Source organism: Trachinotus anak, unplaced genomic scaffold, assembly GCF_046630095.1.
Source record: "Trachinotus anak isolate AG129_WGS33_773 ecotype Australia unplaced genomic scaffold, CSIRO_AGI_Tana_v1 ptg000008l, whole genome shotgun sequence".
NCBI lineage: Eukaryota > Metazoa > Chordata > Actinopteri > Carangiformes > Carangidae > Trachinotus > Trachinotus anak.
The window spans coordinates 22,259,299-22,287,293 of NW_027273859.1; the positions used below are offsets into that span (position 1 = coordinate 22,259,299).

At 41.1% G+C, this 27,995-nt stretch overlaps 2 protein-coding genes across 4 annotated transcripts; both read right to left on the reverse strand.

Moving 5' to 3' along the window:
• Nucleotides 1-868: 868 nt before the first annotated feature.
• gp1bb (glycoprotein Ib platelet subunit beta) lies at nt 869-2,989 on the reverse strand. Its single transcript, XM_071483552.1, has 2 exons — nt 2,880-2,989; nt 869-1,646 (listed from the first exon to the last, which is right to left on the reverse strand). Exon 2 carries the CDS (start codon nt 1,632-1,634, stop codon nt 1,017-1,019), a length of 618 nt encoding a protein of 205 aa, XP_071339653.1. The 5' UTR covers nt 1,635-1,646; nt 2,880-2,989; the 3' UTR covers nt 869-1,016.
• A 1,030-nt stretch (nt 2,990-4,019) lies between these two features.
• Nucleotides 4,020-27,995, reverse strand: septin5a (septin 5a). 3 transcript variants are annotated; one of them, XM_071483548.1, is made up of 13 exons: nt 27,858-27,995; nt 27,703-27,716; nt 11,636-11,726; nt 11,201-11,287; nt 9,747-9,870; nt 9,464-9,598; nt 9,159-9,276; nt 8,951-9,052; nt 8,841-8,864; nt 7,028-7,124; nt 6,788-6,923; nt 6,557-6,659; nt 5,017-5,231 (listed from the first exon to the last, which is right to left on the reverse strand). In XM_071483548.1, exons 1-13 carry the CDS (start codon nt 27,901-27,903, stop codon nt 5,169-5,171), a joined length of 1,140 nt encoding a protein of 379 aa, XP_071339649.1. In that variant the 5' UTR covers nt 27,904-27,995; the 3' UTR covers nt 5,017-5,168. The 3 variants fall into 3 exon arrangements, with proteins under 3 accessions (XP_071339650.1, XP_071339649.1, XP_071339648.1); XM_071483547.1 differs by lacking the exons at nt 27,703-27,716; nt 27,858-27,995 and adding an exon at nt 13,187-13,402; XM_071483549.1 differs by lacking the exons at nt 8,841-8,864; nt 27,703-27,716; nt 27,858-27,995 and adding an exon at nt 13,187-13,446 and having other exon boundaries at nt 4,020-5,231.

Consider the following 27,995-nt stretch of genomic DNA (forward strand, 5'->3'; position numbering starts at 1 on the left):
TTCTTGTGTCTCCTTGTGATCATTATGTGGCCTGATTATGTGGTATTACATATTTGATTGGGAGTGAGTGCAATGAGTTTGTAGACTTTATTGTCTGTAAATTTCTAAATTGAATAGTGAATACTGAATAGTTTATTTTCTTAAAAAAAATTAAATTTTCAACTGTAATTACACTTCATTCTTTAGTCACAACATTTAAATAACGAAACTGAAGGGGTCCTTATCCTTACTGTGCTAGCTAATGATATGAAATGAATACTTCACAGGAAACAGAGGAAGAGGGTTTCCCAAGCAGGTCAGTGATAACACTAAAAAAATGTCATCACTGTAAAAGGGAGGGGAGCTGTCAAATGTCATATGTAGAATAGAGTAAATGTAATTTGCACAGACACAGGCGCTCAGTGGCTTTAATTCAACACAAAAGTCTTGACCGGTGGCTACTGTGGATCGCAATGTTTCAAGCTTAGACAGCATTTTCACACTTTCCTGCATTTAACAGCTCCTCTCCTCTTCTCTGAGTGAAATTAACATTGACTGTTTTAAAGGAAATTCTTACTCTCAAAGGACAACATCAGTTTTGGCCTCAAAACTCTATAGTGCAAACTTTTTTAATTCTTTATTTTAATTAAGTCTCTTCTCCAGTGGTATATCAGTTATATACATGAGTGAAATGAAAGGAAGAAGGTTTTGGGTCATCGCAAACTACCAGGACAGATTCAATGTTAAAACTGCATTGGATGCACAGTTGGTTGGGATCTGGTGTTGTAGCGTATGATTGAGATTATTTTCATACTTATCAAACCATTCCACTTGTGCCCTGTTAGGGAGCATCTGCAGCTGTCTACTTATTTATCAAGGTTTTTCCTTTAATTTGTCACCTGCTTGTGCATAAACAAATGAACTTTGCAATTATAATGTGAAACATAAAATCACGTGATGTGACTGACATTGTCTCAGGGTGAAGACGATAAAAAGTTCTTTTTCTTCTTTTGTGTCTAATAGTCACTGTCCCTTGGTCACTTGTCCGTTAAAGCTGTGTACTCGTTCTCCCTCAGACCCTCCCTGACTGTGAAGCTCTCCTCTGTGGTTCTCTTCGCCTCTTTGGACAGTCTTTCAAACCTCTTCAGGAACACGATGAGAGCCACCAGCAGAGCCGCCTGCACCACCACAAACACAAACAGACACACCTGTGACACCAAAGCCAGGTCACAGTACCAGTAGTGGCAGGAGTTCAGGACCTCCTCCTCGGTTAAATATGCCACCAGCCGCCCTCTCAAGTTGTGAGGGGAGCTGCAGTTGACATGCGGGTGCACTAGGAGGCTAGTGGGCTGACGCAGCAGCCAGGCTCGCAGGTAGAGGACACCACAGTCACACACCCAGGGGTTACCGTGAAGGGAGACAGAGTGGAGAGAGGTCAAATCATCCAGGAGCCCATTAGGGAGGGTGCTCAGCAGGTTGTTGTTGAGATGCAGCTCGGTGGTCCCGGCAGGGAAACTGGTGGGCAGCGAGGAGGAGGTGAGAGATTTGCTGCTGCAGTCCACCCGATTGCCATGACAGGAGCACGGGTGGGGGCATGCTAATGACCTTTGACCTCCAAACAGGAGGAGCAGACACAGGAGCAGAAGCCCCTTCATGGTTACCAATCACTGGAGAGGAGAAGAGAGGAGATTCATCTGTCTGATTAGTCGCACTGTGTGTGAGCACTGCTCTTTCTATGTTTTGGGGTCTGAAATATTAGTTTTTGGCAGATACCATATTAAGGTGTAGGCACAGAAACTACAAACCACTGAATCTAATGTCTAGCTCTTCACTGCAGAGTATCAGTTCAAAGCCTCAACAAAAAGACCATCCAGCTGTTAATGGAAGGAAAATGCAAGTGTAACCTAATATTAAAATTTGTAAAAACATATCCACAATTTGCACAAAACATTTATTCCAAATGGATGACTGCCATAATAAATCTAGTGAAGCGTATCACTGGACCTGCATTCTCTAAACATTGATAAAGTACGTAATGATACTTGTTCCATAATTATCTTTGTGTAAATTAATAAAAATCTTCTTATCTTATATATGCAATAGTACGGTTTTCAAGAGCTGTTTGGATCTTAATAAGAAATAAAAATTACAATACAATACAATTTGACAAGAGTGATTACTGTCTTTGTACAACTGTAGAGTTTTTAATCTTATGTCAGAGAGGTATTGATTCAGCTCTGTGGGGTGTTGTGAGGCTGTACTTTGCAGTGTTGTGGTAGCTGACTGTATTGTTACACTGTATGTGTTTTAAAGTGTCTAGATTGTGAAATATCCTGGCCACTCTCTGTACATTGCAATATGTACAACTACAGTTACCTGCTCTGTATGTGACTACACATTGTCTGGGAAATTTATTTTAGATTAACATAATATATTTTATTTTGGTACCTTCCATACAGATTTTATACAAAAAAAAAAAAAAAAAGATGCTACATGTGTTGTACTATAAATAAACTAGTTTATTGTTTACCACTCGTTTAGTACCTAACACATTCACAAAACATAGTATTATTACAACATTATGTGTTAATATAACAAAAATAAATAAATAAATAAATAAATATAATAAAATATAATTTGTCCATTTTACAACATATATCTTTTTTTTTTTTTTTTACTGTTTTGTTAGTCCAGTGCACTGACAGCAAAAAAGCCTTGTGCCCACAGTTTTGTGAGGTCGGTACCTTGAGGTCAGGACCATGCAGTCTACAGTTTTCTTATTACCAGGATATTTTAGGAGCAAGAAATTAGTTAATGGGTCATCCTGTTTTAATGTAAATGATATTATTGAAAGCTACAGAACAGAAAAGTCTTAATAAGGTCAAAAGAGAGGGATTTACCTTCAGTGCCGTGTTGTGTGTCTTCAGGAGACGACTGTGTTTCTTACTGCTGCTCTGAGAGATAGTGTGTGTGTGTGTTACTGCCAGCTGGCACTCACTGATAAAGACTACTGCCAAATATGACTACAGACAGATCCCTGTGCATGTAGCCTAAAATACACACACACAACAGACATGGGAAGTATCTCAGTACCTTGTTAATTAATGGGTCCTTAATTTCTAATAAGTTTCTATAGTGTTTGATGGAAACAAAATGGAAGGAAAAACAAAACAGCTCATGTATCTTGAAGAGCCATTTAGTCACTTCACAGCAGGTCAGCCAAACATGCAAAAAATGTGGAATTTGTCTTTAGCCTTTAGCATACAATTCACCATAGATAAAGAATAAAATTTACCATAATAAATGAATGATTAATGATTGAATGTTAACTTGGGTTTAAATGGAGCAGTTATTTCAAGATAATCTCTATTTTACCTATGATAAGTACAGAATTAGACAGTTCTTTTTAAGAGTCTTCTACCAGGAGAAATTAAAGATATGTAAAATAACAACAAATTATAACATTTACTAAAGTACAGAATTATATTATTGGATTATAATTATTGATACATTCATATGTAAATGTCTGGCTCAGATGAACTTGCTTAACCTATAATAATACATCATAAATTGCTTGTTGATTATACTTTGCATTAATAATCAGAGTCAGCAAAGTAACCTAAGTCACCAAATAAATGTAATAGAGTAAAAAATACAATACTGGCTTCTGAACTGGAGTGGAAGTTAAAAGTAGCAAAATATGGAAATATTTGAGCATACTAGTGCCACAAAATTGTACTTGAGTACAGAACTTGAGCAAACAAACTTAGTTATTTTCCACCACTGTTCATATTAATGTTATGCCTGCTTGTGTCTGCTCTGACTGGCAGGGAGAAGATGACTTGTGCAGTGCAGAGGAAAATGTCTGCAGGAGATAAACATGAATCAGCAGATCATGTTCATGCAGCGGCTGCAGTTCTCAGCTCTGCTGTTCAGATTCTGACATCCGGAAGTGACCGGAGGACGTGCTGTGCTCCCTGAAACTTAATGTACGACACCACAACGTACAGAGAGACAATGGATAGGCAGGGAAGCCAGGCTGACGAGAAACAAGGGTTTATTTGTCACACCTTTATATAAACAGGGCACAGGCTGAGCTCACAGCCTTCAGGCAAAATATGTACTGTTCCTCAGCATCAGCGGACTCTGCACACACACTCACACACACGCTCAAGCAATCAAACAGGATACACATCTTCACTGGCATAACTTACTTCCAAGGAGAGAGATTTAAAACAGAAGCAGAAACACAGCATTTGCTCCTCATCACTGATCTATTTTTATCATCTCACAGTGGCAACAAAGCGTACTGTAGGTCATGATGCATTTTAATACAAGCACAGGGCATCGGCTATAAAGCAGTAAAAATAGGCCCACAGCAGTTAGCGGATATGAGTAATGGCAGCATGCTTGCGCATGCACCAACCCTCTCATTATGTCAAAAGCTCTCCATTCACAGTTAGCCACTGGCAATAAGTGCATTTTCAGCTCAACCAGCACATATAAAAATGCTGGAAGAGGATAGTTTGACTTGCCATATGTAAAAAAAAAAATGTTACATGAAGGTATTTATGAGGATCAGAGAGCAAACGAACAAGAGCAAAAGTTGGGTTTTAATAAAAAGTGAAGTCACTGTGGTACCTTTGTCAAACAAATGGGAGTTTTATGGACGGATACCTGGTGATATCAAAGGGAATTTCATGAAATACATACACTCGCACACTCGAACACACACACACACACACACACACAAACATAATAAAAACAATATCCATGTTCAAATCTTAACATCACCAACAACCTAAATTTCTTTACAAAACATCTCATAGCGCACATGTTCATACCCTGACAGAATATCCAAAAAGTCTAGCATTGCATTTATAAATTAGATACACTGAGTAGTAATTTAAATTACGCATTAATATTATATATGTTAAGACTGTCAAACCACAGTGGGGAGGGGGGTGGGAGCTCAAAGTGGGCAAAATGATAGTTTCAGAGAAAAATAAACTCTCTGATGAAACAACCCTCCAGGCAGACAAACTATACAAAGCACCAAACTGAAGATTAATGTACAGCCAGAGTTGCCACTAACACATGATATCCATTGTTCAATGTCTGAAGATCCCACTGTCCTTCGGGGGAGAGACAGCAGGTGGCGTCGGAGCACAGCTCTGCTCCGGGAGGCGTCACTGGTCTTTCTCGTGCATCTGCTGCTGCATCTTGTTCAGCATCTCCTGCATCCTCTTCAGCTGCAGGCGGAGAGCAACGATAGGAGGGTTTAACTCGTGCATATCAGTCCTGACTGGTTTCAGGAGTTAACAGTGTTTCAGTGAAGCATTCAGACTGTGCAAAAGCAGGATTTGGACTAATGCTAGTGTATTTATTTTGGGTTATGAGATAGTTGTTTATACATGATGCCTCATAGTAGTATTTAAGAGGAAGTAACTTTAAAAAAAAATCTTTTTAAGGTTCTCTTAGAATTACTTTATTTGTTCTTGTACCGTATAGATGATTGAGTTAAAGGAATAGTTCAACATATTGGGAGATGATGCTTATTTGTTTTCTCTCATACCACTGGTTTGTTACATCATGCAGCTGCGACCTTGCGGCTCTTCTGTAAAGTGAATATGGAGGTCAGTGTCAGCGGAGGTTAGCGTTAAGACTGGAGGCAGTTTTAGGGGGAGATGTGAGCTGTAAATATTTTTTGACGAATGAGAGTTTATCCTTCCACACAGCACTTCAGTGCAGCATCTCCAGCTACAGGTACAGTTAGTGAGCACAGGTTTCTCCATCGTCTTTGTACAGCTACAAATGTTCAAAACATCTCAACCTCCCGCCCCCTTAAACCACGAATCATTGTTTCTGTATAAACCATGTTAGTTAGTGAACTTTACAGGTGCTGGTGGGCAGATTTTTCAGCTTTCGACAGAGCCAGACTTGCCGTTTCCCCCTTGTTCTGGCGTTTATGCTAAGTTAAGCTACTGAGCTCAGCTCCTGACTCCAGCTCCAATATTTAAACACACAGGCGTGAGAGATGAATTCTTTTCTGAGTGGTGAATGAATTCCACGCAATCTTCTCTCTGTAAAGCCGGCAGTCACCTGTGCTTGTACTGGGACAGGGAGATACAACCTGTGACGCTCACAAGGGACTTTTTTCACCTGATAACAGACACGCTGCATTTCTGTGCACAAGCCCAAAACTAATGTACCCTTTTGATTACAGTCATAACCCTTTTCTGTTCTTCACACTTTAGATTTTGTGTGGAAAACACTTTGGAGCCACAGACACAAGTCTGGACCCATTCTGTGGCCACAGCTGTTGCAGTGAATGTTTTGCACAGATAGAATCAGGAGACTAAGACCTTTCACACAAGGTATCATTTTTCAGACCAAGACACACCTAAAGTAGCACTACCATGGCCAACAGGTGAACAAGTAAAGGTGCAGGGATTAAAGCGCAGACTGATCCTTACTACATTCTGCAATTTGCCTGTGGTATCAGAGGCAAGACACATTCATTAAAACAACAGCCCCATCTTCGAAAAGAAATCAGAAAGTTATTAACGCCTCATACCTCCTCGTCTTTCATTTTGATGAGTTTCTCAGTGTCCATATCTGGAGTGGACAGCGGCAGGATGGGGATGGGACTCTCCATACGGTTGTCCTGAGCCAGTTTACTGAGAGAAGAAGATGAAGAGGAAGAAAAGGAGGGGCAGGAGTGAAATATTGTGATCTGTAAACGTCAGCAGTTATCTAAACTGTTTACAAAACATCTCAGCCTTGCAACCTGTTCGCTCACACATACCTGGTCATCTCCTGTATGCACTGCGCTCTGTAGTTTTCATAGTGGACGTCGCAGGTTACGTCTTTCAGGTCGTGCATGTGTGAACGGATCAGCATGTTCCTCAGTTTCACGAAGTCACAGTGCGACTGGTTCTCCACTGAGCAGAGAAACATGTACAATCAATTATGAATCCACTCAAACGGTGTCTGATCTGCACACAGGCTGATGAGGGCCGCACAGACAGATGATACACGAACAAACCTTCAACAATTCCCCAGGGGTACAGTCTTCCTCTCACTCTCTGCCCTCGAGCCTCCACCACTGTATTACTGCCAATCACAGCGAACGGGGTGCACTCCTGCACACAGAGACATGAGGGTGGGTTGTTTTTTTTAACCCTTATCTGCCCAGAGAAAGCTGACGGAGCATGCTGTGCCCTGATACATTTTCACGGAGTCATACACATTCACAAAGGGACAATAAGCAGCTCAAGAGAAGCGTGACTGTGACTGTTGAGACAGGTTAAACACTGGTTGATGTTTACTCGCCCTGCACTGATTTTCCCAGCTGATCGGTGGATTCACGCCCACACAAGCCCACATCATTTATCACCTCAGAGCTGAGCGCACAAATGTTAAAGGGTCAGTTCACCAAAAAGACACATTCCCTCCTTTGCCCTCATGGTATCTCGGTAAATCTAGTTTTATGTGCTCAGATTTGAGATCTCTGAGATTTCTGCATCCAGCTCAATACACTGAACGTAAATTTCATTTCATTTCTGTTAATTAACTCATCACTCGTCAACTCGTCTTTATGTTCTTCACAAAATTACCGTCCATTAAGCAGCGGAGACTTTTCACTGTTCTGCTCGTTTGTGCAATTAACACAGAATAATAAATAACACAGTGGTATGCCATCAGGAGGAGGCTTTGACGGCCAGACTTTCTGCTGTGTCTGTGCCTGAGGTCGTTCAGCCCACATGTAAACACAAGTGGTACGACATAGGTGATTTGAAACATACTGGAGCCTTTATTCTGGATAATCCTCAGACCTCTCTGTGCACAGTTTTCACAACAAAGGTTAAATCCCTGTTAAAGTAGCTCACAGTAAGGCCTGTAGATTATCCGGTGTAACGGGACATTGTTTCTGCAAAGACACATTTCTGTTTCTCACAGGGGGAGCTAAAAAAAAAAAAAAAAACTCTGTTCACCTCCACTGTATTGAGGGAGAAGTATAATATTCATATCTTAAAATCTCAGCACAAAAACCTAAAATGAAACTATCTGCATGTCCAGGCAGCGCAAGTAGTAACTGGGAAATAGGAAAAGAAATCCCCACTTAGTTCTGCCTTTTTTCTTGAGCTTTCCGTCTCATAGTTTTCCTTAATCCTTGACCCAAGTATGGCAATCTTTGAACAGAGACTAGGCGTTATGATGTTTCATACTTGAATAAGTCGCGTGATGGCCTGCTGAGGAAGATCATGGGTTGAAAGCCCTGGGAAAAGCTATTAAGGAGACCCTGAGATAAGAATGTTTTGCCCATCTCCTTTTTTTAAAAGGTCAAGAATAAACTTTCACACTCAATTTTTTTGGGTGGACTGAACCTTTAAGCTAACTCAGCTGCTAACATCTCATCCCATATCTACCACAAACGTGTTCCTGTTATTCAACTAAAGTCTAAATTAGAATATCATACATTTTCATCGGAACAAATATCAGTGAATAAAACTAACAGCAGTGTAAAGCCCTATCATTTTACATTTAAATGTTTATCCTATTAATGATAATGATAGTAATAATAATAATCTTTATTTTAGAGAGATTTTCAATACTCAAGTTACGATCTGCTTCACACAGAGCAACAAACAAAACACAGAATCAACTTACAGAGCGATCCAAAATGGGATAAAACGATAAAACAAATTCCAGTGATGTAAGATAAAAGAAATTATTAAAAATAGGATTAAAACTGAATGAAAAGACAAATAAAATGAGGTTAAACTCAAATATGTCAAATCAATTAAAAATCCAAGTATGCAATGAGCTGCACATTGTTTGACAATTTGTTGCCTTACCTTTAATTTACTCAGATTCACAGTCTGTAGACAAAAGTACAGTTACTTCCTCTTACAGTGAATCAGTAAATTATTGTAACAGGTTTCTGACTGTCTCGGTCAGAACTCACCTTCAGCTCTTTGTCAAGTTGCTTAAACTCTTCATCCTCATCGGAGTCACATTCAGGGAACTGGTACACTTTGATCCCGAACTTATCTATTTCCTCTCGTATCTAGACACGGACATTCACACACACAAAGACAAATCAGAGGAAATGTTACAGTGATCAGTCTACACACAGGGAACATTCACTGTGGAGCTCCAGGTCTGGGACTCACTCGGTCTTTGAGCTTCTTTATCTCGTTGGGCGTGAGGCAGTCAGCTTTTGCAATAAGTGGAATAATGTTCACTTTTTCGTGCAGAGCCTTCATGAATTCGACATCCACCGGACGCAGCCTGCGGAGAAAAAAAAACAGGAGTAAAGTTATGTAAGTTCTCAAAATCTAAGCAGTTTCTGCAGTAAAAGGTGTTGCTTGAACTGTTTTTACCAACACGTGTCATCACTGTCAGGATGTGCTATCCAACTTTAGACTGCGTGTATGTGTGTGTGTGTGTGTGTGTCTGTATGTGTGTGTTTTTTTACCCGTGACCAAATGGAGGGATGAAGTAGAGGCAGCAGTGGACTCTGTTGTCCTGGATGTTCTTTCTGTTCAGCCCGCTCTCATCCCTGAAGTACTGCTCAAACTGCTGATCTATGTAGTCTGTGATCGGCTTCCAGCTAGGATACAGACACACACACACACACACACACACACACACACACACACAGCACAGGCTACATTAGCAGCTCCTCCGGGCACTGTGAATTCAAGCGAGCAGGCTGAACCAGGCAGACAGGCACCGGACCAGCAGGTCTTCCAGCTCACCACTCATTGTTGTTGACGGCGTCACCGAACCCCGGAGTGTCTACGATGGTCAGCTTGAGCTTGACTCCTTTCTCCTCGATGTCCACGGTGTGTTTGATGATCTCCACAGTCTGGTTGATTCGCTCTGAAGAGCAGTGACACACAGGACGAGGAGGGAAGTTAGGGACAGGGAGAAAATGAGACTAATGTCGAACAAGTTGTTGAACGGTGCAAAATGAGCCCTGATGGAGTAATTCAGGATTTTTTATGCTTTTCTTAAGTAACAGTGGCATAAATGATTGACAACTTGGTACAAAGCTGCTCTACAAAAGGATATTCTATATTTCTGTCATTGTAAACATAAAAAGTCCAAAGCCAACAATGTGTCTCAATACTTTCCACGCTGGGTCTGCATCTCTCAGCCCATTACTGAAGATACAACAGGTCATAACAAGATTACAAATAACAGGTCATGAAAATATAATTAAGAAAAATCTAAAACAGCTCAGTGCTGCAGTTTTTAGCAAACATAACTCAAACAGGACTGAACAGTGTATTTGACAGAGACGATTTTCAGTGATGGATTGATACATGTTTGGTGTTTACAAGGCAGTTGCACCAGCGGTTTAGGAATTCACACTTAGCCTTGTTTTAACATGTTTATGCTTAACTAAATGAAGAAAGGTTGCACCACACAAATTCGAGGTTTGATGCTATTAAATATTTACACCCAGTAAGAGCCAGGTGCAACTGTTGTGTAGTTAAGTGAACCAACTGCTAAAAAACTGTGTTAGCTTGCTCATTTTTAAGTCATGTAATGAAGCGTGACAAAAGTAAGCTAATATCATATAAATCCGACCTACCGGGAAAATCTGACATTACGTTTCTCAGATAAGATAACACAATATACTTTAAATAACAAAATAATTTGAAAGACTTGTGAATGACTGAGTAACTGTGAAACACACATAATTCACATAATAATGAGTCAAACAAAGTCATACCAGCACTCACAGGACTGGCCACAGATTTTTAATGCAACAGGTTTACACATCACTAAAGTCTTTACTAGCTGAAGATTTAAGTGAACAACTGGCCTGAAATGAGTGAGTGGTTATTAAGAACTTAGCGAGTCTACCTACTGAGTATTTACAGCAGATTGACTCAGAACAGACCTCAGAGCTCATGTTCATAATGGAGGAACATGTCACTTAGATGTGTTTTTTTACAGGTTATAGACAACAACAGAGCTCAGATATCACCAGGCTCATCCTTTAACTTGCGAATTACAATATTTTATTCTGAGCAAAGGTCAGACACTGAGCTAGATTTTATCACTGCAGCTACGTGACCTGATTAAATGTAAGGTCGGTGTTACACAAATACCAGACCTGTGAGTGCTGTTGACAGAGCAGTGCATTCACTATGACTGATGAGAGTATGACAGAAAGATGACAAATAGCATGAAGACTCACCCTCAGCGTTCAGTAACTTTCTGTCTTTGTAGAGGTCTGTGAGGAACAGGCTGTTGACCAGGGTGGATTTACCCATACCAGACTCTCCTGTAACACAGATAAACAGATAGACGATAATTATAATATGTGTACATCTAACAAAATGATCTACATCCACATAATATTAGCTGCTAGTTTATTACGTACACCTCACTAAAACTAACCAAACAGCCCGACAAATAAATCCATGAGTTTGTGGTGAAACTGTTTTCGAGACGTGTCAGTTTAACTCTATGGTCATTTTTAGAGGCTGTAGCTTCTGGTGCGGTTGGATTATATTGTTTCTAATGTTTAGTCCACCACATTTATATCAATGACCATAATGTTATATAAGTACCAGTTTTAACAAAAGTTTTTTTTTTTTTTTCATGCTTGCACATTGGGCTACAAACTGACCTGCCACCATCAGTGTAAAGTCGAAGCCTTTCTTCACAGACTTCCTGTGGACCTGGTTGGGCAGAGTTGCAAAACCCACATATTGTTTCTCCTGGGACAGAAAGAAGAGACAAGGAAGGAGAAGGAGGTGGTGAGTCCTGATTAATGCTTCATGAAAAAACGTGCCATTGATGTTACTGATGATATTGACAGTTATTGTAGAGCTGAAACAATTAGTCAGTTAAACAGTTGTCTGACAGAAAAACACTTGGCAGCTATTTTGATAGTTGCTTCATTCTTTCAATCCTTTTTCAAACAAACATGCCAAAGATTTTCTATTTACAGCTTCTCATTGCTGAAGATTTGCTGCTTTTTGGTGCTGATACTTTTGCACATTTCCTCAAGTAAATTTTGAATGCAGATCTTTTACTCAGAACTGAGTATTTCTATACTGTGATATTATCAATGTAAAGTACTTTCTCCGCCACTGCATGTAGCGGCGATTATTTGGCATTCCTGCTTATAAATGATTTAAACAATTAACTGATTATCAAAAAAAGTTACTGATTGATTGGCCTAATTAGATAATTGACAAATGGTTTCAACTCTACTATAAAGCATCAGAAACCAGCAGCTTAAAAACAGGAGCCAAATAATCAATTAATTGTAAGAGTCTCTGAAGATGAAATGGATCTAGCAGTGTCTGATGCTATAAAATTACCACAACAGACAGACTGGGTCTATAACACAGAAAATCTACAACTGCATGGAAAAACACGTGCACAGCATTCCCCTCCGAGCAGCTGAGAATAACCAGTGTCTCAGATTTTCCAGTAAGTCTCTCTGAGAAACACACAAAGAGAACCACAGGATACCAGTCTCTCGCTGTGTCGGACAGTAGCTCTCAGTCCAGCAGGTTTTCTCTGCTGCATCTGGCAGAACGTCATCTTTACCCTACAGTACTACGTGCTGACATGTGTAGATATAAATACACGCTCCGGGCCCGCAGAGAGCATTCACACGCGGACAGAAGCTGCATTCAACAGACCTGAAAAGCTCTTTTTTAGCCCTGCAAAGACACAAGTCAAACACGCAGTGAGCGTCCTTATACGCTGTCATAACTTGTCACAGGCATTTCCGACAGCCCCCTCGGGTGAGGATCGCATTTATGAAAACACACACACACACACACATTCACACAAAAAAACCACAGATGGAGCAATCAGACATACTTGCCAAACAGCCAGAGGAATGAGAATGAGGCAAGCTGCATATAAATCGATGAGTAATCATAAAAATACTTGGGGAGGGGGGAGAGACAATTCATCTCAGCAATGAATCTATCACTATGTGGAGCAAACTGAGCTCCAACACCTCCACAGAAAGCCAGAGATAACACCAAAAAGATGCTGGCAGTGAGTCCACAGGTGTGAGGGCTTCTTGTTTCCACCTTTCTAATCTAATACTGAACTCTGTGTCTTTATCTTTCTTGCATTTTTATATCTCCCTGATATTCTGCCACTCTTTTGGTCTGGTCCGCACACATTTCTTCCCACAAGCCCAAATCTTTACCTTCTGTCTGGCGGTTCTCACTCGCGGGCACAGCAGCCGTTCCACAAGTTTTTCTTGCAGCATGATGGCATCCATCCTAAACCGCTCCGAAACTGACGGACCAAAATAGCCACGGGTCTCAGCAACTTAAAAAACAGCCTGGCGGGGAACTGGATAAAGCAAATTTGAAGCCTCAAGACCTTGATAAACTTGTCTCTCACTCTCTCTCTCTCTCTCTCTCTCTGCTCTCAAATTGTCTCTAACACACCTCTTTCCTGTTTGTGCTCTTTAAATATGTGCCCTTTGTTCCTCCTCCTTTCTTTCTCCTGATTCCTTTTCCTTTCTTTTTCCCTGCCCCTCTTTCTGTCTTTATTTCTTTCTTTCTGCTTCCCTGCGGCGGTCTGACTCTCCCTGTTCAGACAGGTACGGAGGAATTCTCAGTGAGCGGGAGGGAAACGGAGAGAGGGAGTAAAAGAGAGGTGGCAATTTGAGGGAGGAAACAAGGCAGGGATGGAAGAGAAGTGAAAGTCTAAAAGAAACTCATTCATTCAGGCTGTATTCCCTCCCCCCAGCTCCGACAGTTGAAAAGTCAACTGTGCTGAGGGAAATGACCAGAAACAGACAGACAGACAGACAGACAGACAGACGGACAGAAAGTTTACATGCTTTGTTGACCTCAGTGTTAAAAGATATGAAACAAGAAAGAACTTGTTTAAACTTGACTATGAAAAAAGTTGCAGCACAAACAACAGATTAAGACACAGACGCTACAAGTACGGGCCTGTGGACAGACATTATCAGATTATCAATAAATGAACTTGTCAATCCGGATGTTTAGTGGTGGCTCAGCATAGTCTATACCTGAGGTTCATGGTGAGTGCCTCAAAGATGAGCCAAGGGTGCCGGAAAATTTTTCATTTCCAATTTTTTTATGATTATTTATTTAATATTTTATTCATGCTTCACCAGATATAAATAATCACAATCGAGATGTACTTGAGTAAAAGTACCAGTAAAACAATGTGAAAATAAAACTCCTGCGGTCTGACTCCCACAGAAGGATCAGCAGCAGAATGTGCTTAAATCTAAGTGACTCAGAATAAAAGTACTCTCTCTGCTAAAAGAACCCCCTGTGACTGATATTATTACCCGATTAGATCACTTACACTGATGCATTAATTCATCAGTAGCATTTCATGGCAGCTGCTCGAGCTCTTGTAGGTCTTTTTAAACTATTTTATAGAAAGTTAAAGGATTTAATCTGCTCCTAATCTTGGTGACCGGCCCCGTGGAAGGGTCACAAGACAAATTGGAGGGGTGGTGAGATTAATGGGACAGAAAAGAAGGAAAAAATAGTGTACTTTATTACATTTGCCATTTGTGTGTAGTATTGTATATAATCTGATCTCTTTATTTATTTAAACTGTTATTTAAATGAAACCATCTGAAATATTTAGATGGGATACGTCTCATTGGCGGAGCAGCTAACAATAAACGTTTGAAACCAGACGAGGGGCTCCAAGTAGACACTGCACTTTTGCACACGCCAAAAAGTTTGGGAGCCACTGGTTCAGTCTTTAACAATCTGTTGTATTTTAAAAGTTCATCATGTGTATTTTAATTATAAAAGTATCAGGTAGCGTAAAATAGAAACACTTAACTACAGTATAAGTACATCTAAACTGTACTTAACTAACTATACATGCCATCTCTACTTGGGATACTTTTATGCTTCGTTTTAGCATTTACCATTAACCACAAGAAAAGTAACAGAATAGAAACAGCAAAAGAACAAAAGTAAGAAAAAAGAAAAACTGATTGTCAGAGCAAATGAAGGAAAGATTTGTCCCTGTAAACCAAACTCAAAGACATGGTGATGGCGTGTTGAATTTATTTTAAAGCTATGGTTAATATACAAATCCACTCAACACCATAGCTTAAAACTAATGTTTTTTTTGACATGTATTATTTATATTAAAGGTAATATAAAGATAGACATGACTATACAGACCTGAGCTGGCAACAATCATTTAATCTAACTCTGCAAGAAAGCGAACAAAACCGTTTCCCAAAATGTCAAACTATTCCTTTAATACGGATGTTAGTTCACACATGTCACATATTTTACATTACTTCATTCAATCAATCAATCAATCAATTTGTTTTGTTAGGTTGTTAAAACCAATTCTTATAGCAGATATCCATGGTGTCATTTTTGACTGAATGGGAGCCTTGGTTCAAAAATGTTTGGGAAGCACTGGTCTAGACTGTAATGAAAAGGACGTAAAGGAAATCAGCCACCATGTCGTCTCCTCTGGTTACTCCAACAGTGTGTGTGTGTGTGTGTGTGTGTGTGTGTGTGTGTAGAGGTGAACGAGGTATAGAGAGGTTGGACTTGATTACTTCCAGATGTGATGGCGGTGTGTGTGTCTGTGTGTGTCTGTGTGTGTGTGTGTGTGTGTGTGGGTGGGTGTGGGTGTGTCCAACTCTGCTTAAATGCTCTTTGAAATAAAAGAAGCTGAACATTTTTTTTTTCCTCTTTTCTCTCCCCAAGTGGACACACCCCGTGGTGATGCCACGTACAGGATGGGACAGTCCCACTCCACACCACAGGAGGGCGACAGAGGACTCAACTCAGATAAAAAGTTTATGGTTTGGGATTTCTGATGTTTCTAAAAGGGAAGAAACAATCGTGGTTTTCTCAGCCACAGTGGTCCTGATGCTAGAAGACGAGTTTAGGTCATTGAAAGAGAGACATGACAGAGTGTGTGTGTGTGTGTGTGTGTGTGTGTGTGTGTGGGGTGGGTGTTTCAGTCTGAATAGAAGAAAGGAACAGATGTCTTGAAATGGTATTACAATAGCCCCCTGGCTAAACCCCCCCCACCTTCAGTCTTTGTCAGTGGCCAGCTGTCTCTTTCTACCATATACACAAATACATATACACAGACACTCTCACACTCTGCCCTTTAACTTTTTTAAATTTTACTTGAACATCTCCTTCCTTGTAGAGGACTTTCTCAGTCTGTCACTGCCCAAACATCTGGATAAAGAGCTTAAAACTTGCAGGAGACTGTCAAAGTTAAAAAAAAATGTAAATATAAACGTCATATAAAAGCTGCACAGACGCCTCAGTGCTGCTGTAAAGTGACTAAGCTGTCAAAGTTGTAACTCTGTCTCACCTCTTTGGCTCTTTCCAGCTGGTCAAACAGAGAGAGAGGGAGAGCGGCAGGTGCAGAGAGACATTAAGGACGAACCATGAGTCAGGACTAATGGCAAGAACAAGGGCAGCTAGACTAGTAGAATATGATATGTGAGGGAAACTTCATCTATAAACTCAGTTCTTTTCTTTGGCTTTTACATGATCATATAACTTTATATTTTGTGTTTTTTTCCCCCGACTTTGTGACCATGTTTTTATACATTGTTTTGTCCATCTTTTCTATTTCCTCTTCTGCAGGATGCACATGTGAACACAATGTGGTCTCTGACTTTGTGCTTCTAAGTTATCAGTAATGTTTTTCTCTTTTAAAAACAAGTAAAAGAAGTGACTTCTACTCTGTCAGAGTATTATCTCAGAGTCTGAATGCACCATGCCTCTGTGTGTGTGTGTGTGTGTGTGTGTGTGTGTTTGTCAGTCAGTGTGTTGGACAGTGGTGCAGAGGCAGAGATCCAGAGATCAGCCACTCAGTCAGCAGGCAGCACTCAGCTTCTTCCTCCCAATTCATACAAAGTTGTAGCCCTAAAGGAAGCGACTCTCAAAAGGCCACAGCAGTCTAGTCCACTGCCAGGATACACACACAGTCACACAACACAATCACACACACAGGACACAACCCGAATGAATGTGGTCCAGCAGCGTAACCATCTATTTTCACTGCCAAAGCATTTCAAGTGATAAGCACAGCACAGACAGTATGGCTGAAGAAGGCTTTTAAAATCTTAACTGACCATCACACTTTTTCAGACTAGTCACAAACAAACACACTGGGTTAAGATTTCTGTTACGGCTGTTCAAACTACAGGATCACCTCAGACAGGTCCACTGCTTAATGTGTTTGTACAGGATAATGGATGTTGAGTATCCAGGGTGATGTGTCCTATTTTGTGCAGGTGAACTGGTAAATATTCCTCCAGCAGAAGACGAGTTTAGGTCATAAGATGAAAAGGTCAGTGTTAGTGCTAAAATGTTGTATAGTAGCGCAAGAAGAGAAGAATTGTACTGTCAGTGAACTGACACTGAAATGTCAGTTACCGAGCTGAAGTTACAGGACATTATCCAAGCCAGTGGTCATATAGTAATAGTTGTATTAACAAACCCCCTCATAAAGTCTTACATTAAGTAAGGAGATTTTACTTTATTCCTTATAAATGCAACTTTTCCTCTTAGCGAGGAAGAATGTGTTATTTCTTCTTTCTGAAGTTACAATCTCCCTTTAAAGATTTCTATCTGTGATTCTTAGCCTCCTAAAAGGACCTGATTTATGTTCAAAAAAGTGAACATGTAACTGAATCACTGTTTTGAGCTAAACACTTACATAAACATGCATGCACATATTTCTGTAAAACTAAACTGTAAAGTAAAAATGTTCTGGAGGAAACATGAATGAATGAAAATGTTGTTAATGCAACTATTTGACAAGTTGCCAACATGTTGAAACTGAACATATCAGTAAAATGTTCACAGACAATTATTTGATTTTCACCAAAACATCTGATCTTGCAGTACAACATCTATTTGTAGTGACTACAGCATTATTATTCATAGTGTCACTTGCTCAGGGTTAGGGAAAGACAGCATTAGTTTAATACAGAGAACTTCACAGTGACTTCAGATACAACGTATTTATTTACATTTAACTAAAACCACAATCTTTCCTAACCCGCTGCTTTTGTTGTCGAAACCCAGCCACAGACGGGAATCTTGTGAAACCCGGCCTCTGGTGTGACAGTTGTGTGCTTTGTACAAAAGAAAATATGTCACAGCTGAACATTATCTAACCAACGATTACGTTCTCTGCTAAACACATTTGCTGCTGCAGTTCAGTTGTATAGAAATGTGATTTCTAGAAGACACGCTTGAATGTTTTTACCATATGAGTTTAGCATATCATTTAGCAGAATGCTAACATTTGCTAATTCTCTCTCAAGACAAAGTACAGCTTCATATGATGGGAAAAAGTTTCAGAAAAAGTTAATAAGGGATTGGAAGATAATACGGTTCATCCGGAGGGGATCGTCAATGTCTGTACCTGCACCAGTTACTTCCCATCCTTCCTCAAAACTGTGCAGACTGGCCATGATCCTGAAGATCAGCTATCAAATGGTCAAGTCCTGGTAAAAACTGGTCTTAAAATCATGTGGCCCGTCCCCAGCTTAAGACAGCCAGACGGTCTGCGATGCAGCAGTTAAGAGCGGTGACCTTTACTGATGACTTCTCTGCATCTCCCAGACGTCCAGCTGACACTTTCACATCATTAACCCTGAATGCTTCCTCTAAATTGTTGCTTGCCAAACAGCAAGTGAGGCAAGAGAGGGTAAGAGGGAGAGATAAGGGGTGATATGAGACGTGGGGGTGAGTGGGACAGAAGGAGAGGGGTACAAAAACAACATAAATGGACCCTGGGCCCCTGGCCTCCCCCCTCCTCCTGTGTTTTCTCTCCTTGGAGATGCAAAGGCCTGTGTGAACTTGTCTCTTAAACATGCTAATCTGACAGCATGTAATTGCTCAGGCAACAATAAAATTGCTTCACTGAAGAACACTTGGCCGTTGGAGGCCAGCTTTAGCATCCGCCTATTCAGTGACAATGGACACTTGTGAGAGCATGGCTGCAATCTTGAACGGTATCCATGAACAATTAGCTGAAGGATTCAGTCAGCTAAATATTGTCAGGACCGAAGGATGGTAGTTAAAGGAAAAGTCTGGTGATACTCGACATTTTTCCTTAATGCAAACAACCGATCCTACAGATAAGTATTGTGAGCTCTATGTGTCTTATTCGTCTGTGTCACGGAGCTGCACCATCATCCAAACACGCATCGCTCAGCTACACTGTGTTGCAGTGGATGACATGTTCCTTCATTACAATGAACACGAGCACCATAGTTTATTGTTGGTTGATTTCACATGTACTGTCCTGCTGTTAATAGTCACAAACAGACCAAATGTATATTAATCCGCAGCTTAAAATAGTCCCTAATAAAATGCACTATTTACTCTTGTTTGAGAAAGGGCTGCTAAGGACTACATTGGCCAGCTGTTTAAGGAAATTATTTAGTTTCTTTTAAAAAGTGAAACCATATATTTATGGTCTGTTTTGAAAGGTTAACGTCTTCAGTATGACTGAGTGGGGTTTGGGCTGAGTAAGGAAGTCGGAAGGTATTAAGAAATGAACCAACTAAATGTCTGTTGTGATCTTTTCCTGGGTTTTGTTTACACTAAGAAAAATATAGTAGACAAAACAATCTTAAATTTAAGGTCCATTTACTTACTTTTGTTTATGAACTGATTGACTGTATAAACATTAATATTGTCTAAGAATATTTGTTAATTTGTGTCTTAGTGTTTGTACTGTTGGCATGTTAAGTTTAGTTGTTTGCTGTGACCTGACTGACTCGTGTCTGTTTTATTTATCACTGTGCATGGGCGACCAAACTACTGTCCCTCTGGGGATCCATTAAGTTTTCAAATCTAATCATATCCTGCTTGTTCCTGACATTTTGTCCATATCACACAGTCTTCATCAGCAGATTGAGTTTGCTCAGTTTTTAAGGAACTGTAAGTGGTCAAACTTTCCATTATACTGAGCCTCCCTGTTGGAGACACTTCACTCTCTTTGTCAACTGATATTTCTCAAACTCAAGGAACACTTTAGAAATCACAGTTCAATAAAAACTGTGCAAACACCACCGACTGAAGACCATTTGATTTGGTTGAAAGCTCCAAAACAAGCTAGTAAATTGACCTTGAGCTGTTTTCTTTTGTCAACTGCTGCTTCAAAGGCAAAGAACAAACTTCCAAAGTCAATAAAAATACAGAATAACATAAACCTTATGCTTTAATAAGAATTGCATGCAAGATTTCAGTGTTTTCTTGTAAAAAATAAACTTTGTATGTGATTAATAAAAGTGTAATTCAGATTTTTTTGCAGTCTATTGCCTTGAGAACACTTATGTAATAATTTTAATTCTCTTCATTTGTTTCATTGGATTACTGCTTAGACTCCTGAGGCCTGGTCCCAAAGAACTTGTAATCCCAAACATATCAAGGTTAACCAAATACTTAAAAAGATTTTTTCAAAGAATCATACTATCTGGGTCAGACTCCAGTCACTCTACAAAAGCTTTTTGAAACGCAGAGCTGAGACATGATGAGCACTGACCCACTGTGTATGAGACCCAGGATGATAAGAGGGGAAAAGGAGTTTAGTTGCTTCAGGTACAAGAGAACTATGCACACACACACACACACACACACACACACACACACACACACACACACTCTGTCTCAACTGGATCACTGTCATTTCATGCATGTTTGCAGGATGACTAAAGGAAAGTATGTGAATGTGAACACACTGCAGGGAAGAAACTCCTCAAACACCTCAACAAAAACAAAGGTACCAACTGTCACAGAGGAAAAACTTGTAGAGGCAGAAACACACACGTACGCACACACTCAAATATGACAGATGCGGCCTTGTCCTGTATGTTTTTAAGGGTTCACAGCATTTAAGGTGGATTATTGAGGCTATGTGTCATTTGTTTTGTTAACAGGCGGAAGGATTACACAGAGGGGTCTAATATAGGGGTGTATATTTAGTGTATTTTTGTTCTGTACTGCGTCTCAAGTGTGCAATTCTGCTGTAAAAAGTCTGTTTAACATGCTTTTTTTTTGCTTATTTGTTTCTTATTTCTCATTTCCACTGAGATCTATCCCGATATTTCCTCTTTAATTTAGATGGTATAATGTTCAGAGGCACTGATGAGGCAAACCCAGGGATAAGAGGGCATGAAGCCACAATCTCTGGTGGCCAAATAAAGTAAACATAACAGTGAGGAGTTTGAACAAGCTGACAACAAAACTTTGATAGGAACTAAAAAAGGGGGATAAGATAATTTTGCAACTGCAAAGCAACTTAAAAGAATGGTTCAACACTTTGAGAAATGCTTACTTGCTTTCTGGGCTTAGATGAGAAGAGAGTCACTCTGGTGCCTGGAACCTGCTTTTGTCTGCAGCCTTAAACTAACGTTCCACCATAATGAGAATAAGTATTTCCTAAAATGTCAAATTATTTCTCTTAGGGGCAAACTTTGTGTTAACAAGGTAAATAGTGATCAAAGAAGAAGATTAAGACTTCTTAAATCAGCCACTCTCCTTCTCTTCTTACTACTTCACATTTATGCTGACAGAAGGAGCCACAGGGGGTTCAAATCCCCAGTTTCAATACCCTACCCAACCCCCCGAGACGCGCCTATTCCTGCTCTGCAGCTGGTCCTCGCTGGGAGCCGGTGAGTGTCCCATCTGTGGCAGCGAGAGTGTGTTTAAAGACCAAGAGGGAGAGTAAGAGGAGGGTCAAGTATCTGAAGTGAAGTGACACATGTGCACGGATGCAAACGCATCTGATTCAACATCTGTTCGTTGCTGCAGGGAGAAACCAGTGTGCAGACAGAGATGACAACAAGGTGTGATAATATTTCCACAGATATACCTTTGTTGGCACCACTTTCTAATAGTGCACCCTTTAGAAAGTAAGTTGTAACTTGCAGCTTTCAGTGTTTAGGTTAGTAAAAAATCTCTCTGGCAGCTGAGGCATGACTGTCTCACTTTCTAATGAGCCATCAAGTCTGCAGTTATAAATGTGAAGTCAGTGATGATAAGGGTCAAAGGTCTCTCTCTCTCTAAGATAAAATCAGAATCAGAATCAGAATCAGAATCAGTTTTATTGCCAAGTATGCTTTCACATACAAGGAATTTTTTCTGGTGATTGGTGCAATTGATCAGCAACAGTGGGGCTCTCTAGCCTTGTTGATGAGGCTAATAGCAGATGGGAAGAAGCTATTTTTGTGGCGAGAGGTTTTGGTCCTGAAGGACCGCAGCCTCCTGCCAGAGGGGAGTGTCTCAAAGAGTTTGTGTCCAGGGTGGGAGGAGTCAGCTACAATCTTCCCTGCACGCCTCAGAGTCCTTGAGGCGTACAGGTCCTGGAGGGACGGAAGATTGCAGCCAATCACCTTCTCAGCAGAGTGGATGATACGCTGCAGTCTGTTATTGTCCCTCTCCGTGGCAGCAGCGTACCAGATGGTGATGGAGGAGGTGAGGATGGACTCAATGATGGAGGTGTAGAAGTTCACCATCATAGTCCTTGGCAGGTTGAACTTCTTCAATTGCCTCAGGAAATACATCCTCTGCTGAGCTTTTTTGATGAGGGAGCTGATGTTTAGCTCCCATTTGAGATCCTGTGTGATGGTGGTTCCCAAGAAGCGAAAATGCTCCACGGTAGCCACGGGGGAGTCACACAGGGAGATGGGGGTGGGTGGGGCTGGGCTCTTCCTGAAGTCCACTATCATTTCCACTGTCTTCAGAGCGTTTAGCTCTAGGTTGTTCTGCCTGCACCAGGTCACCAGACGCTCAGTCTCCCACCTGTAGGCAGACTCATCGCCATCAGAGATGAGTCCAATGAGAGTGGTGTCGTCTGCAAACTTCAGGAGCTTGACAGACTGATGGCTGGAGGTGCAGGTGTTAGTGTACAGGGAGAAGAGCAGAGGAGAAAGAACGCAGCCTTGCGGGGATCCAGTGCTGATGGTCTGGGAGTCAGACACGTGCTTTCCTAGCTTCACGTGCTGCCTCCTGTCAGACAGGAAGTCGGTGATCCACCTGCAGGTGGAGTCAGGCACGCTCAGCTGGGAGAGCTTGTCCTGCAGCAGAGCCGGGATGATGGTGTTGAAGGCAGAGCTAAAGTCCACAAACAGGATCCTGGCATAGGTCCCTGAGGAGTCCAGGTGCTGGAGGATGAAGTGGAGAGCCATGTTGACGGCGTCATCTACAGACCTGTTGGCTCTGTAGGCGAACTGCAGGGGGTCCAGGAGTGGGTCAGTGATGGATTTGAGATGGGACAGGACAAGACGCTCAAATGATTTCATGACCACAGAGGTCAGGGCAATGGGTCTATAGTCATTTAGTCCTGTGGGCCTTGGTTTTTTGGGGACAGGGATGATGGTGGAGGATTTGAAGCAGGCTGGCACGTGGCAGGTCTCCAGTGAGGTGTTGAAGATGTCTGTGAACACTGGAGACAGCTGATCAGCACAGTGCTTCAGGGATGATGGAGAGACAGAGTCAGGACCGGCTGCTTTGCGGGGGTTCTGCTTCTTAAAAAGCCTGTTGACATCTCTCTCCAGGATAGAGAGAGACGTTCCTTTGGTAGGGGAGGAGGAGGGTTCTGATGTGGCTCTGATGTGGAGGTTAGTGTCAGGCTTGTCCCATTGTCTTTCAAAGCGGCAGTAGAACTCATTCAGATCATTGGCCAGACGGAAGTCATTAATGGAGTGGGGGGGTTTAGGTTTGTAGTTAGTGATCTGTCTGAGCCCTTTCCAGACAGAAGCAGAGTCATTGGCTGAGAACTGGAGCTGAAGTTTCTCAGAGTACAGTCGTTTAGCTTCTCTCACCGCTTTGCTAAACCTGTACTTGGACTCTTTAAACTTGTCCCTGTCCCCACTCCTGAAAGCTTCCTCCTTTTGCCTCCTGAGCTGACTGAGCTTAGCTGTGAACCAGGGTTTGTCATTGTTATAACTCACCCTGGTGCGTGATGGGATACAGCAGTCCTCACAGAAGCTGATGTATGACGTCACAGCCTCTGTGAACTCATCCAGACTGTTGGAAGCAGTCCTGAACACCTCCCAGTCAGTGCAGTCCAAACATGCCCGCAGATCCTCTATGGCTTCACTGCACCACTGCTTTGATGTCCTCGCAACAGGTTTACACAGTTTTAGTTTCTGCCTGTATGTGGGAATCAGGTGGACCATGACATGGTCAGAGTGGCCCAAAAAGTTAGTGATTCATCTGTAATTATAATGTTAATAATAATAATAGTAATAAAAGTTTTCTTATTACAGTCCATAAATTTAATTGTGAATGTTAAGCTGTTAATAAAAGGTAATTTTCCACAACCTGGCAATACAAGATGCTTTCTTATTAAAGACCAACAACTGACTGATAAAACATTAGTATATCATTAATTAAGAATTAATGAAGCTATTGATTACCACTTATAAAGAGTGCCTCATCAGAGAGTGGTGCCTTTACACCTGACACTGTTACAAGAGCGACTTTTACTTTTCAGCAGCAATCCAGGGTTTTGGTTTCACGTGAATTTTGTTTATATTGGCCAAAGTCACAGATTTGTGTCAACGGTTTTGCAATCTGTACAACACGCCACACCCTTTCTTCTCAGACGCTGGATGGTGATTAGAAAAACACCACCAACAAAAGAGAGAAAAAAGGAGGAAAAACAGAGGATGTTTCCTTCCCTCTTTAAATGAAGATAAAAATAACACATTCTTCCTTATAGAAACAAGAAGCTGAATTTCTAAACTATAAACCTCGTTCTCATTTTAATACACTCAGGAGTTGCTTTGTCTTGGGTGACCAGTAGCTTAAGGTGGTTCTCTGCTACTTGTGCTGCTGTTAGACTACGTAAACATACCATTATTCTGTAACTGCTACTTGCGGCTACAGTGACTGATATTCAGCAAAAGTTACACTGATTCACATTAAGTAAACAAAATACTAAACATATGATATTAAGTAAATGCTAAGTGTGTTTGTAGCTGTAATATATTCTGGTTTGCTGAGACTCTAGTTAGAGGAGAAACTTGTATTTGCATCTCTTCTATGATTGATTTCTGCCTGTATGATTGTATATAACCAGGCAACGAAATCTAATGCTGATAAGCTACTAATGAAGCTTCTGAAGAGACTGTTTTTCCAACTGCTGCTTCCCACAACAAGAATGAACTATTTTCAAATTTTAAGCCGACGTGGATGAGAAGTGCTCGGAAAAATTGAAATTCATGTGATTCAATGAAAAGCTGCAAAGCAGCTACTAATGGGCCTTATAGCGTGAGTGATTTGCTGACTAGATGTTTTTCCAGTGCTGACCTTATTGTTTTAGAGGCGCTACATCCTTCATTTGATCCTTCTGTGCATCACTGTATCAAGGTGACGTATCCCAGCCAAATGTTGATAAAACTGTGATTGTGATTTTCTCTTTCAGCGTCTGATCTGTGATGAAAAATGTCCCGCGAATATCCGCCCACACACAGAATAATCACCACACAGGATTGTGGGTAAGTCAGATGGTGTTGTCCACACATTCGTATCAGAAAATTCATGAAAACAGATTTAAAAAAAAAAAAAAAAAAGAAAGACTGTTGCCTGGCAACGCAATATCACAGCAAAGGAAGCGACAGGAGCGTTTAGAGCAATGAGATGGAGGGAGACACGCTAAGAGGAAGAGGAGGAAATTGTTGTGAAAATATTGATTTAGGATTGATTACCAGTTATAAATCTGTTAGCAGTTATGATCTCATCATTAAGTCAGTCATACTAAGCATGATTAGTGTGTTTTCCTTCTCCCTCTCTCCCTCTCTGTCCTCCTCCTCCGCAGCCTGGATGGTCCAGAATACGAGATATTTTTCTCAGTGTCCAACAGGGTCAGATGCAGTAGAGTATGTGGGAGTGAAGAACTGATGACAGCCAACAACAAAACTCACTAGTTGTAAAAGCTGTATAGTAATCTGAGTACTAAACATGAGTGAACCACTATATGTTATTGTGAATGCAGGACTTTTACTTGTGATGATCAGAGTCTCACTGCTCAAGGCTATCTTGACATTAATTTTATGAATCTTGTTTATTCTGATCTACAAATGCTCTCATTGCGAAGTTGAAAATGTGAATACTGGGTGAGGAACAGTCTAATACAACAATCCTGCAATAATGCCTCCTTCATAAAGGCTATAATATTCAGTTCAGAGAGGTGCTGATCTGTTGGTCATTTTGGAGGCTGTAGTTTGTGGTGCTCTGAAAGGTGTTTCTTATATCTAGTCAAAGCATTCATATCAATAAGAGTAGACTAAATAAACACAATCCAGTCCAACAGCATCGCCTACTGCAGCTTTCAAAATGACCAATATATGGCAGCTGTAGAATAAATGGTTCTTCAGTAAATACAGTGGTGGAAAGTCAATAGATCCATTTACTCAAGAGCTGTGCTCAAATATAATTTTGAGGTACTTTATTTGAGTATTGGCATTTTATCCCACTTAATACTTCTACTCTACTGCATTTCAAAGGCAAACGCTGTACTTTACTTTGTATTAGTTACTTTGCAGATTTAGATTCATAATTATAAATATAATCAATACATAAATGATGATGTATTATTAGAGGTCAATATAAGATTTTATTCATCCCTAAGGGGAAATTCACAAGCTATCACAGCTAATACTGTAAATACAATTAGATCCACCTTTACCAGCTGTTCATTATATAATGATATATCAATAGTAATTATAATCCTGTAATATAATATAAAGTATGTCATTCTGAAATGGAGAATTCTGTGCCAGTATTTTTTCTTTTGGTACTTTATATGTTGATGACTTTTACGTGAGTATATCTGGTCTTACTACAACTTGTACTTTACATCTGAGTACTGTTTTTGAGTATATCCATTTAAAACGTGCCATAAGTGTTACATGTGTATAAATATGTGGTAGTGTGTAGAATTTGCTTTCCAGCGCCTATTGATGCATTTTCAGCTTTCAGGTTGATAGTCTGACTAAACTGTTTTCTTCTCGCATCAGAAATGTATCCTCCTCCTTTTCATCTCTATCCCGAGTCATGTTGTCATCTGTTGTAAACGGATGAACAACGAGGCTGACGGAATCACTCACTCAGCAGCACATGCAAATGCTCCTCTGTCATCAGACGCCAAGAGGAAGAGGCGGAGGAGGAAGGCCCAGGCCGGGGTCATCAGAGACGCGACCTCCCCTGCGGGCTCCTGTGGCAGCTGTGTTGCTCCCAACACGGGGGATGTGATCGTGAGTGGTGCTGGTTCAACGCTGACAATTAGGTCAGCCCCATCGGTCGACTCGGTGACCGATCAATCGGTAATATTCCTCCTGAGTCACGGAGGAGAGGATGGAGAGGAGGGATGCTGTCTGGTTGGGTACCATGTTGGCCGCTCGCCTCTTGTGACGCCGGCCTGCTCCACATATGCGTCTAAAAATGAAATCTAACCCCCCCACCCCCCCACCCCCACCCCCCCCGCCTGTCGGTCTGCTGATCTGAGCTCAGCCTGTGATGGCACGGCCGCGCTCGGAGCATCTTGACGCGCGTCGACCAAATAAACGCAGATATGTGGGATCTGAGACGTAAATACCGCTGGTGCTGCCGCCCTATGATCTGACAATACCTCATATTGAAATATGCATTTTCCAACCGCACTACAGAAATAAATACATCAAATGACGTGTCTTACCTCTGTGCCGTCCTCTATTGGCCATTACAGGATGGATGTGGAGGAGGCGCAGGTGCAGGGATGCGAAGCGACGCCCAGAGAGACAGAAACATGAAGCGGTCGTTACATTCATTCTTAATATTTACAGAACTGTGAATAAATCCAGAAATTCTCACCTGTTTTCACCGGGATCCGGCTTTTGTACCTGATGTTGGTCGTCATGTTGGCCGCTCTCCTCCCTGGATGTTTTTTTTTTTCCCGAAGCGACGGCTCACAGAAACCGGCCCCTCGCCTCGCCTCCAAACCCCGGACAG

Coding starts and splice junctions, on each gene's coding strand:
- gp1bb (XM_071483552.1), bottom strand. CDS start 1,634: ATGAAGGGGCTTCTGCTCCTGTGTCTGCTCCTCCTGTTTGGAGGTCAA.
- septin5a (XM_071483547.1), bottom strand. CDS start 13,261: ATGGATGCCATCATGCTGCAAGAAAAACTTGTGGAACGGCTGCTGTGC. Junction 9,277..9,463: donor ATCCCTCCATTTGGTCACGG/GTAAAAAAACAC, acceptor TTTTCTCCGCAG/GCTGCGTCCGGTGGATGTCG. Junction 6,924..7,027: donor CCCCTGGGGAATTGTTGAAG/GTTTGTTCGTGT, acceptor TTCTCTGCTCAG/TGGAGAACCAGTCGCACTGT.